This window comes from Spermophilus citellus (genome assembly GCF_964194105.1).
Source record: "Spermophilus citellus genome assembly, chromosome: 4".
NCBI classification, from domain to species: domain Eukaryota; kingdom Metazoa; phylum Chordata; class Mammalia; order Rodentia; family Sciuridae; genus Spermophilus; species Spermophilus citellus.
In genome coordinates this window covers 152,045,004-152,058,041 of record NC_138185.1, presented here as the reverse complement: position 1 = coordinate 152,058,041, position 13,038 = coordinate 152,045,004, and the positions used below count along the sequence as shown (strand labels likewise).

Here is a 13,038-nt window from a genome sequence, read left to right as displayed (position 1 = left end):
TTTTACTGACAAGTGCCACATTAATTAACTTTATCATTACAGCAATCCTAGTTTATGGGTTTCTCAAGTCACACTCCTAGGAAGTGGGAGAAAGAGGGAAAGAGAAACAGAACCAGCTTTGGTTCCACCCTTCAGAGCATTTCCACCTACTACCTGCAGCAGTGGAGAGGACACACAAAACCAACACTGACCAACATTGCTGAGTCCTTGGCAACACAGCCAGCTTAGTGCAGGCTGTTCAGGGCTTTTTAAAGTTCCTCTCAAGAAGATGGTCTGAATAAAAGCTCCTTCCAACTTTAATGTTGTTTTTGAAAAGCAACGGTTATAGCAAAAGACTCTTCTTCCACCCAAAAAAAGAAAAAAAAAAAGCAAGTATCTAAATCAGGGTCATAATTAAAATAAGTTTGAATTAAAGCATAATTATAAATATAAATATAAGTATTCTCCCACACTGACATGTTAAAAACAAGTCATTAATAAAATTGTGCTTTAAGGACAACACAAATTAAATGATTTTTCCAACTAATACATGCATCAAGTAAAAATTATAATTATTATTGAATATCAGTAATGCAGATAATTGCACTGATAATTAATATGCTGAGTGCTAGAATCAAGCTTTCCTGCTTGAGGTTTTTTATATTTTCCACTTCTGTTATCACCTATGCCATGAAAATCAGTTTCAACCTATGGTGCTTTGAAAACATCAACTGGCCAAGTTGTAAGAATCAATAAATTAAAAGTATGTTATTAAAATTAATTGTTTTCTTCATAAATGTCACCAAATAAGCACATATTCATACAATTTGTTGGATAACTTGATAGACTTTCTCCTAGAATTACTCTTGTTTTATTTTAAATTTGTTTTTCTCCAATACTGATTGTTTATCATGGTTTCCTGTATTCTTCATTGATTCTTTTTAAATACATATGACAGTAGAATCCATTTTGATATAATTATATAACTAACCAAAAGTCAAAATTTTTGCTGATATGTGGAAGCTAACCCATAATAAGGGGTGGGGAGGGGGAGAGAGAATTGAATCTGTATTTGGTTTATATGTCCTGCCACAATTATTTGTCAACTAATCTGTCCATGTTAATAACTGAAATTTTTCATTCTCTTAAAACCAAGGAAAATCTTGATATTGGTTAGAATATCATGTGATAAAGCCAAATCTCTAAAATGTTTAATTGTTCAACTGCTATCTCACATATTTAAGTCCACACAATTTCTAAACTGAATTTATATGTAGTACCACATGCTCAAATACTTCATTATTGAAATTTCAAATTTTAAAAATGTTAATTAATTCTCTAGTAATTATTTGCTGTAAGGTAACAAAAAATTTTCAAGAAAAAAATGGTAAGTGATTTACTTGGTTTAACTTTCAATCGTCCAGAGACAACAAAATGACAAATAAGACATAATCAAACAAAAACATCCAAAGGTTTTCCTAGAACTTCAGTTGAAACAATTCTTCTCCCCAGCACTATACTTGTACCATCTGTACAAAATTCATAAGGTTTTCATGTAAATATTTCTCATTGAAACAATTTCTTTTGAGTATGACAATAAAGCTTAATATATTTCAGATGTTCCTTTTAGCTCCATGGAATCAACAAAAACTATCATACTATCTTCAAAGTCTTAAATATTGAATTTTAAGTAAATTATTCAACTATGTCTAGGTAAAATGTTTGGAGCTTTGTCAATGATGTCTAAATTTTACTGCCCTGATACATAAATCTTCTAGAAAGTGCTTTTTCATCTCAGTAGATAGATGTTTTGCTACAATCAGGACCATAAATTTAAACTGACATAATACAGTCCTATAAAACTAAAGTCCTAATATATACTCTAAGTCAGAAAATTATTTTTAACTCACAGCATATTATATTGATAGTTCCTGAATGTTTTTGCCTTTGCTTTATCAATATTCATTGTTAAAAAATTTTTGAAAGTTGTTATTCCAATATCTTGGAAACCAATTTCTATATATTTTTTATTTCTTCTTTTTTATTAGTTGCTCAAAACATTAAAATGATCTTGACATATCATACATTTGATTCAAATGGGGTATGAATTCTTATTTTTTCCACGTGTACAGATTGCAGGATCACATTGGTTATACAGCCACGTTTATACTTACTGCCATACTAGAGTCTGTTGTATTCTGCTGCCCTTCCTATCCTCCCTCCCCTCCCATCACCTCTCTGTACCCCATCTACTGTAACACATTTCTCTATCTCTTTTTTTTCTTCCCCCTCACACCATCTTATATATAATTTTGTATAACAATGAGGGTCTCTTTCCATCTTCCGTGCAGTTCCCCTTCTCTCTCCCATTCCTTCCCACCTCTCATCCCTATTTAATGGTAATCTTCTCATGCTCTTCCTCCCTGCTCTGTTTTGAGTCGCCCCTCTTATATCAAAGAAGACATTCGGCATTTGTTTTTTAGGGATTGGCTAACTTCACTTAGCATAATCTGCTCTAATGCCATCCATTTCCCTGCAAATGCCATGATTTTTGTTATTTTTTAGTGCTGAGTAATATTCCATTGTGTACAAATTCATCTACTGAAGGGCATCTAGGTTGGTTCCATAGTCTAGCTATTGTGAACTGTGCTGCTATAAACATTGATGTAGCTGTATCCCTGTAGTATGCTCTTTTTAGGTCTCTGGGTATAGTCCGAGAAGGGGAATAACTGGGTCAAATGGTGGTTCCATTCCCAGCTTTCCAAGGAATCTCCATACTGCTTTTTTTTTTTTATTGAAATAATCTAGTTGTTTCTCATTCTGGAAATACAAATGATTTATTTTTAGGTTTGTATTCTGCATGGAATCAAAAGATATTATGGGCTGTAATTACTATTATTAAATTAATTACCTATTTTTTCTTTTCTTCTCTTTTTTTTATTATTTTTTATTCTCTTACAGATTCACAATATTCATATTTATGATATCTAAAAGGATAAACCTTATCCAAACATTGCCCTTTTATAATAAAATACTTCATTAAATTAATTTTTTAAAGTATAATTTACTTCATCAAATTATGTACTGAACTTAAAAATAACAAATACCAAAATTACTTACCCAAGAATTACAACAAAAGAACTATGAAAGAAACCAAAATAACAACTATTTAAAAACCAAATTCTAGAGGCTGGGAATACAGCTCAGTTGTTAGAGTGCTTGCCTTGCATACACAAGACCCTGGGTTCAATCCCTAGCACTGCCAAAAAAAAAAAAAAAAAAAAAAAGATTTAAGAACTTTGCTGTATGTGTTACAACTATCTTTCCTTTAAAAAATAAAATAAAATAAAACCAAATTCTTTAAAAGGAGTAGTAATTAGAAAGTCTGAGAATATTGATAAACTGATGACTGTCCTAAATCATAGAAGGCTCCAGCCTCATTTGAATATGCAGTGGAGCTACACCATTCACTGCACCAAGATACATACAGACTGCAGAGACAATGAGGGCTTCAGAAGTGGACCTCTCTACATCCTGCAAAATTAGCTTGGGGTAATGAGTTCACATTGAAAATTGTATTAGTTTTACCACTTTCTGTGGTTACTATTATTAATATTCATTGACTGACGCAGAAGAATTTCAATATTTTACTAATCAATAGAGACATACTAGCTCAAATAGGCTGCTATGGTTTGGATGTGGATTGTCCCCAGAGGCTCATGTGCTGAACATTTGGTGCCCAGTCTGGCAATGTTAAGAGATGTGGATCTCTAAGAGGAGGGACCTAGCAGAATGGTATTAGGAGGTCATGGGGGTACCACCTGGGGCTGGTTTCACAGAGTAGATGAGGTCTTGAAGACTGGGTTAGTGACCATGGGAGCCGGCTGTTATAAAAAAAAACAAGCCTTGCCCTTCTCTGCTTCCCTGCTTGTATCTTGTATCTTGGCTGGTTCCCTTTTTGCTTCTCTGCCATGTTGTGATACAACTAGGATGCAGGTGCCATACTATGTGAACCTTCCAGCCACCAGAATAGTGAGCCAAATAAATTTCTTTATAAAGTATCTAGTACCAGGTACTATATTGTAGCAACACAAAGAGTGGTAAGACACAGGATTCAGCCTGGTCATGTCAATCATATTAAGTAGTACTAATCTTTCACTAAACTATCACTTAAAGACCACTGATGTTTTCCTTTATGAAATATGCTAACTGGAATAAAATTATTTTCAATTGTTTTTTGAAGGCAAAAATACCTTTAAAAGGGATATTTCATTAAAGCATCATCTAGGAAGGGAAAATCATGATAAAGAGTTTTCCCCAAAACACCAAAGGTTGAATGTTCTCTCTGATATGCAGATGCTAACATACAACAGGGGAGAGGGGTAGAAGTTCAGTGGATTAGAATTAGAAGTTCAGTGGATTAGGGGAATGAAGGGAAGGAAGTGGGGACAGGAACAGGAAAGACAGTACAATGAATTGGACATGACTTTCCTATGTTCACATATGATTACACCACCGATGAAACTCCATATCATGTACAACCACAAGAATGGGATCCTCATTAGAGTAAGTTATACTTTGTACATATAATATGTCAAAATACACTGTACTGTCATATATATCTTAAAAAGCACACAAAAAAAACCTATGGAAGAGAGTTTTCCATAGCTAAATTTCAACCAGGCTGCTAGCAAAATATTCCCCTATCAGGCACAGGCATCATCATCATCACCACAACCACAACTGTCACACTCACTATTCACTAGTAATAACAGCAAAATAGTTGCCCTATATAATAAAAAGTAAATGGGCATATATAAATCGACTCACAGCATGTCACTCCTCCTGCTTAACACTCTTCAATGTTTCCCTTTGGGAAAAAATTCAAATCTTCTACAGTCAGGCCCACAGTAGCCTGAATCCCTCTGCTGTCCTGGTCAATCCCTTTTCCCTCCAGTTCATACGCCACTTGCTCAGACATCCTTCCTTGTCTACCCAGTCTCCATTCTGAACCCCTTTTCCTCACAGCTCTTTTCACAATGTGCAGTTTCGTGTGTATTCACATGATTCTTTATTGTTTCCTACTCACTGGAAGATTAGCTGCATACTGGTGTGTTTGTTCACTGCAGTCTATCCAATACTTGGCATAATGCCTAGTCATGGAAGGTGCTGGATAAATATTTGTTGAGTAAATGAGTGGGTGAATAAATTACTAAAGGCCCTGTGCCTATGTAACAGAACAGCCAGAAATAAAACAGGATATTTGACTTTTTTTTAAATGCATTAAATAATCAGAAAAATACCTGTATTATTCCAAGAGCAATTATGTGCGCAAATAAAAACTATACAAACAGAGATTACACAACAGCGGCACATGTTTGCCACCCTAATCTGCTTTTGCTTGGACATTGGCATGCGTAGGAGACTAAGAGGTCCTGTTTCCCAGCTGCTTCTCTAATCATCAAAGGAGTATCCATCCTTGTTCAGCCCTACATTATGGGGCAAAGAAAGAAACAACACAGACAAAAGGCACAGTGCTCAAGTCCTAACATACCCACCCTTCTAGATTTCACTTTCACAGCCCTAATCAAAGACCTTTTATTTCCAATACTAAAGAATCAAAAGTGCTAGGACATGCAAACTACTGTCATTTCAGGTGAAATAGTTTTTGCCATGGGACTGGCATTCTCATGGGACATAGTGTAAGCAACAAGCAGGACAAACAAAACAGTCCAGCACAGTCTGGACAGAGCCTGGAACCAGGTACTCAGAGAGAAAGGGTCCCAAAAAGCACCAAAGAAAGAGAAACTGGGGTAAATTAACATATAACTGGAGAAGCCAAGTAGACCAATAACCATAGCAAATAGGGACAGACTGAAGAATGGAATGTGTAATGAGAGTAGATAAGAAAGTGTGTATACACAAGTAGAATGAATAGAATATTATGTTCACTTCCAAGTGATAACTGGCTGTAAAGTGTACTGTATGAGTGGGAAAGTGGAGCAGAAGTGACAGTTTCTGAAATTGAAAGAGTTAAAGTACAATGAATCTGAGAAGCTACAGGGTCCGGGAGAAAGACACAGGGCTGCACCGGGGCACCAAAATACACAGAGGCGAGCTATAGGTCAGCAAGGTCCACAAATCTGGGGGAAAGATAGCTTAGATTAATAATCTCAACTAATCTCAACAAGAAGAGACTGGAATGGAGTAGCAAAATAGAATCATAGAATCTTTGCTAGTTCTATGAACTAGAAGAAATGGAAATAAGAAGTGCATAGTAAATACAATCAGATCAAGTTAAATATGCAAGAGGCTGTGTTTACATCTGAATGGGGCTTCAAAGTGAAAGGGGCCAAGAGAGCAAACCTAGCAGGAGGAGTGGTAGGGCCAAGCTGCTGAGGGATGCCATTTTGGCAGGGACCAGAGAAAGTGAAAGGATTTGTGATTGAGGTCAGAAATTCATGTAGGGAAGAAGAAAATAGATTCAGTACCTATTCCTTGTCCGAACCATTATTCAGTACTTACTAAGTACAAGGACCTCAAAGTAGAGGCACGAAGATGAGTGAGGTTAGGACAGCACTGGGAAGTCAACTCACAATAAATATGCCTGGTCTGCCATCTCCCTTTACCATACTGGGTGACCCAAGTGCAGTCTATCAGATTCTCTCTCTTGGAAAATTGAGGAGACAGAAGGTGACTAAAATCAAGTCACTGCTCATGAAAAGAATATCCAAGTGAACTCTTGTTGATACTCCATTTCTCCTCTTAATGAAACCTGATTACCCAACTTTTCCTTGATTCTGAGAGCTCTTCCTATTCTATCCCGTAAGAATTTCCCCATCTTTGCTTTTTATTTAAGTTCAGAATTTCTGTTGCTTATAACCAAAGTGTATTATCTGTTTCAACATTGTTTCTGCCTGTAGGCAATCTCCTTATTTAATAAATGAGTGATCTAAGACCCTTAGAATACATTTTCCCCAGATTACAACATAAGAAAGGTAAAGACCAAAACCTGATGTGACCTACTCTTAGTACTATGGGTAATATGTTTAAACACAAACTTAAGACAAAAAGATGTATAATCTAAGTCACTTCAAGTAAAATCTAGATATACAGGTGAAACTTTGGCTAAAATGGGAAATGTGGGAGGTAGGGAATGATAAAAACCACTGATATCCCTATAGTAGTAAATTTTAATATTTCACTGAAAAACAATTATTTTCCTAACTTTTTAAATGTCAGCCATTCTATTACAGACCTAAGACTTTTTTTAAAAAGCCAATAACAAGGTACAGACACAGATGAATGTCAACAAATATGCAAAATTGTAAGTACCACCTCTATAGTATCAGTACAGTTTTGACACTCAAAAACATGCTTAAAAACATTTGTCTTGGTTTTCTTCTACACCAAATATTTTTGTTGTTTACATAAAATGTTTCTCCTAGTTCTTGACCTTCCAAGATTTTGTTGCTATTTGACTTCTTTTTTCAGAATCTTTGTAAAGCTGGATTTCCTTTGTTTTCCTTATAAAATGTTCTTTCTTCCCTAAAATATTTATTTTATTTCTCTTTCCCTGGTGAAAACTTGCCCACATTAAACTCTTCTCCTCTGTTTCCCTGGAGCTTGATATTTTTTATCTAGTCATTCCCTCATTAGTACAAGACAATCTTAACTGGTACATTCTAACAAACTCTTTCCATAGCTCTGCTTCAGGAACAATAAGGGCTTTTTTAAAATAAAAGCACCCATAAAGGTGATCCATACTATTATCACCATCTAAACACCAGCCTGCTTCCAAGAAGCCATCATTTCTCCCTCAATACAGGTTTTCAGTAAGATGGGAATCAAGTCTGATTTATTCCAAGTGACCAAAACCCATGAAGATAAACATGTACAGCTAGTAGTCCCATATAAAATACTACAGGGACATATAATTATTTTCTACAAAACGAAACTTTATATACCTCAAATAATTCATCTTATTGAAAAAAAAAACTTTCTTAAATCTAATATATAAAATATATCAATCAAAATGAAAGCTCCTATTTTCCCCCAGCTGTATATCAGGAAGCAAATTAAATAATCCTTTTTTAAAATATAGCATTTTATTAATTTCAAATAGGTACAGTGGACTTATATCACTTAGGTCGGTCTGTCTTCCTATCTTTCCAATAATCACACAAATTTAATTACATGCTCATGGAGAATATGTGAAAACACAAAATATATCCAATTAATATAACGAAAATTACAAATCTTTGCAGTTTATACCAAGATTCAATACAAAAACTCTTTAGAATAAAAAAATTATATATCTTTCAGCTATTATTCCTCCCCCCACATTTTTTATTGGAGCATTAGTTGTACACACTGTTGTTACACATTTGTGCATGCACACAATATACAATCAGTCACAGCAATTCTAACTTGATACAACGGTAATTACTTTTCATCATAAAGCAGAGGTTCAAAATAGGGCAGATTTTACCTACTAACCCCTTGTCAGAAGACATCCTACAATGTCAAGTTGTTTTGGTTTTGAACAACTTAGGGGTGGGGAGAGGAGAGTGCCACTGGCATCTAGTGGGTTGAAGCTGGGGATGCTGCTAAATATTCTATAGCACACAGCACAGCCCCTCCCAACATATATCCTGCCTTAGATGGTTGAGAAAATGTCCTATACAAGAACAGGAGTAAAAGAAAGAAAGCAGCTAATAAGGAATAATCATAAATCACCGTTTGCAAGGTCCTCCTAAATAGGCCAAAGTCACCTACCTTGGAAGCCTGGGGTGTGGATATCACGTGGACTGTGCTAGGTTTAACACCATTAGCCTTCAGCCGCTTATAGAGAGCAAATCTGCTTTTCCTCCTTCCTCTGTCACCATTAGGTAAAGCACCATTGTACCTAAGAACAGAGATGAGATAGTTCAATTATTTGTGGATTTTAAAAGTTTTAGGCATGAAAGTTAGATGAAATAATGGAAAAGACAGGATTAAAGAACTGCCCACCAAACCACTCACAAAAGGAAAGGGTTACAAAACAGACTTTAACTGTAATGAAATTCAAATCACTTCCAGAAACTTAATTTAAGAGAGATGTACAAGTAATTATAGATTTCCTATTCTATGGAGTCACTCTTCAAATCTTTTTTGAAACAGAGTATAAATAAGCAGATTCTGCAGAGGCCATATTAAGAACAGGCTCAATTCAGCTAGCACCATTCTAATGGACCCCAGAGAAACTTAAGAAATATTTTTAAATGAACTAGTTAGAAAATAGCATACTAATTAAACCTCACACCTCATTCTCAAATCATGTTAATGTTGTCTATATGATTTTTATTTGTAAGAAGACCAAATATAGTTACCTGCTTTCTTTAAAGTTCTGAATACATTCACTCACATTTCTCACTGAACCCTACAATGCTAGGTTAGCAAAAAATAACTTATACAAATTATGCATTGAATTTTATAGTACATAAACTGTCAAAAATTTACAAAGTCACCAGGAAAACACATAATATCCTTAAACAGATTTCTTATATATTTTGCTAATATGAGAGTTTAAAAGAAAGGCAAGGTTGCAGTTAGTTAAATTTTGACTGCATATTCTAACTTTGAATTAACTTGTCCCTGACTATTTGGACCACTGTCCCCTATGGCCACACTAACATGACTATTCATTCTCTGCCTACACTGGCAGAAGTTCCTTTCAAGAAAAGAAAAGGGAAAGGAATCATTTAAAATGCGCATAGATAAATATGGCTGCTCCAAAGCTCCCTCAGAATACCAAACTCAGGGTACAGTGGTTCTGGTAGCTTGTTTCTGACCTAAGGGTCCTGTCCAGCAGATCTCTAGGCTCTCTCCACTTCTCCAGCTCTACCCAGAAGAGGAGATGGGCACCAGGGTAGAGAACTGGGGATATGAGTCCACTGGGAACCACAGATTTTGGAACAAAGGAATTTGGGGTGTTTTAAGAATTGAGTAAGTATCTGCAGTCTGACAATGGTTTTACATTATCACCAGAAGTTATTCCCACTGTGTTTGTAATCTGTTTCCATTCCCATCAAAAAGGAATGTCAGCTATATAAAAATGTCTCTAGAATAAATGATATTTTGTTTCAAGTCTTATTACTCTCCTTTTCAGGCAAGTCAGAAAAATGTACATTACTTTCTTAAACATATTTGTGATCACTACTATGGAATATCCATAAGTAAACAAACATCATAAACCCACTTTGTTTTAAGATATTTTCACACCACTTTATTCATGATGAACATTCTGTGTTAAAGGAAACATATGCAAACCAAATGAAGCCAAGATAGTAAACAACTGAAAAACATTTTCACTACTGTGGTCTACAGAAAATTAAGACAAGACCTGGCAGTGTTTCCTGTGCCCCTGGTTTTAACCCAGCCCTCGCTGCATCTTTCTCTCAACCACACCTCTGGTCCATCTCTTTTTAGGCTATTTTCTCACAATGGTACTTCCTTCTCTGGAATCCAGCCCTTAATTCCCAAGGGTGAGCTACAGCACCACATTTGGAAGAGACAGCCCTGACAGCATCCTCTCTACCACCCTGCAGCTGACTGGCCAGAGGTGTCATAAGGCCCAAGCTGGCCAATGACATCCTCATCCTGGAAAACACAAAACTGGGAAGAGAAACAACTAACCAAGCCAGCCTCTGTGGGTGGCTGCTTGTCTCTGTAAACATGGGGGCCATGGGCATGTCCCAACCTGTATTTGGCTGAAAAAGCAGATAAATTGAAGAATGAAGCAGATGAATACAGAAAAGAAGCAAAAAGAGATAGAAAGAATCCATTAGCCCAGTTGTACTCTGACCCTTGTTCATAAATTTCTTTTTAATTTCAGCTAATTCAAGTTTGTTTCTGCTATTAACAACTCCAAAACCATATCTAACATAAAGTGAGGGAGGGTCCAGAAATGTCAACTTTAATGCATGCAGAAACATTATAATTTCAATTACTTACACAGAAGTGCACAAGCATTGCATGTTAAAGAAATAAAAAAGTCAGTCTATTTATAGGTTGCCTACTTACTTACATGTCTAGATAATGCTAGGTGAAAAATCTTATGGAAAACTTAAAGTACTGGTGGCAAAACCAGAATCAAGATGAGATGAGCAGCTAATTAGGTTAAGCTACAGCACCATTTATTCAATATTTATAGTACCGAGTACTAGAGCTACAATGATGATTATCAGCTTTCCTGCCTTCACAGAGGTCTCTGCCTAGAGAGAAAGGCACAAAAACAAATGTTATTTAAAAAAAAAAAAAACACGCAGAACTCGAGGCACTAGCAGCACAGTGCACAGAGGAGAGGTCTTAGGGAAGGCTTCATGGGAAGATGCTGCTCGCACTGTCCTGAATCTAATCAGAACTCTGAACTTGTGTGAGGCAAGTGCCTGCATAAGGCAGGGAGGATGAAGGCAGTTCAATGCCATGAGCTGAAGTTTAAGAGCATAAGAATCAATGGTAAAGGATGGGAAAGGCAGACAGAAGCCAGGTTCTCCAGGATAAAGGACTTATTCCCCCAAAGGGAATGGGAAGTCTGGTAAGATGTAAGCAAATGGATCACATGATGAATATATTTGAGGATACACCCAGGTTAGAGGCAAGATGATCAGCTGGGAGAACCATCATAGCCAGAGGGAGCATGTGGTAGTGGAAATGCTAGCCCTCAAAATGATATGACCATGTTCTGAAACTTGTGAATATGACCTTTTAGAAAAAGTCTTTGTAGACGTAATTAAGGGTCTCTAGATGAAATCACCCTGGATTACTGGTAGGTCATAAATCCAACAGCAAATGTCTTCTAAGAGACACAAGAGACAAAGGAGTGACCATGTGAAAATGGAGGCAGAGACTCGAGTTATGCAACCACAAGTCAAGGAGTACCTGGATCCACCAGAGGCTGAAATAGGTAAGGAAGGATTATCCCTTAGAACTTTCAGAGGTAGCATAGCCCTTCTAACACCCTGATTCAGACTCATGGTCTCCAAAACTGTGACAGAAAAAACAGTTTGTTTGTTTACTTTTAAATATTACATTATACTTATATATAATACTGGGGTTCATTTTGACATTCATAAATACATATAAAATAGTTTTCTCCATTTCAATCCCAACAATTTCCTCTTTCCCTCCCTCTTCCCTCCTCCTGATTCCCATTCTCTGCTCCACAGGTCTTCCTTCTGTTTGTTCATTTTTCAATTGGTGCATTATAATTATATATAAAATTGGAATGGATTCTAATATATTCAATGTGCAAAGCATAGTTTGGTCAACTTCACTCTTTAAGCCAACAAATCGTGGTAATTTGTTTTAGGAGCCACAAGAAACTAAAAAGATCTGAATTAAAGCATTGATGATAAAATGAGCTGAAGTATTAAAAGAAAAGTTTTAGAGTTGTTTTCAATGTGAGGTAAACATCAGAATCACCTGGGAAGCCTTATAAAAATATGGAAAGTTAAATCCCATGAGATTCTGATTCAGGAAGTCTGGAATGGACTCCAGGTCTGCATTTGCAAAACCCCACAGGTAATGTTTTTGTGTAGCCACAATTGAGAACCCCAAAATCAACAATACTTGGTGACCTGACTGGATGCAGAGGGTGAAGCAAAGATAAAAGGAAAATCAAGGAGGCAACTGGCCTGGCCAAGGTAATGAAATTATTAGAAACAGGAATAGGAATTAAAGGGCCATTCAGGGAAAACATGCAGGAGGCAACTAGATAGGCAGAGCTAGAGTTCTGGACATAATAAGATCTGGGGGCCTTCATCTTGTGTGTCTGTTAAAATCACAGGAATAAATGGGACTTCAAAGAAAGGGCACAAAATAAGGAAGCAAGAAGACTGAGACAATACTTAGAAAATACAATCATTAAAAGAAACAACCCTTTCTTGAACACAGGCAGAAGGACTAGGACCAGAAGAAAGTTATATCACCAAAGACCAGACAGAATTTCCTCAAGGGTTCATCGGTTCAGCAGTCATCCATGAGAATGAAAATGCACACCCACAATCTGCAACAATG

At 36.2% G+C, this 13,038-nt stretch overlaps 1 protein-coding gene across 1 annotated transcript in view; it reads right to left on the bottom strand.

Moving 5' to 3' along the window:
* Window positions 1-13,038, bottom strand: part of PELI2 (pellino E3 ubiquitin protein ligase family member 2) — a 185,407-nt gene that overhangs the window by 120,570 nt on the left and 51,799 nt on the right. The window contains exon 2 of the mRNA XM_081288694.1: window positions 8,758-8,887. Coding sequence (XP_081144820.1) covers window positions 8,758-8,887 — 130 coding nt within the window. The remainder of the gene's footprint in view (window positions 1-8,757; window positions 8,888-13,038) is intronic.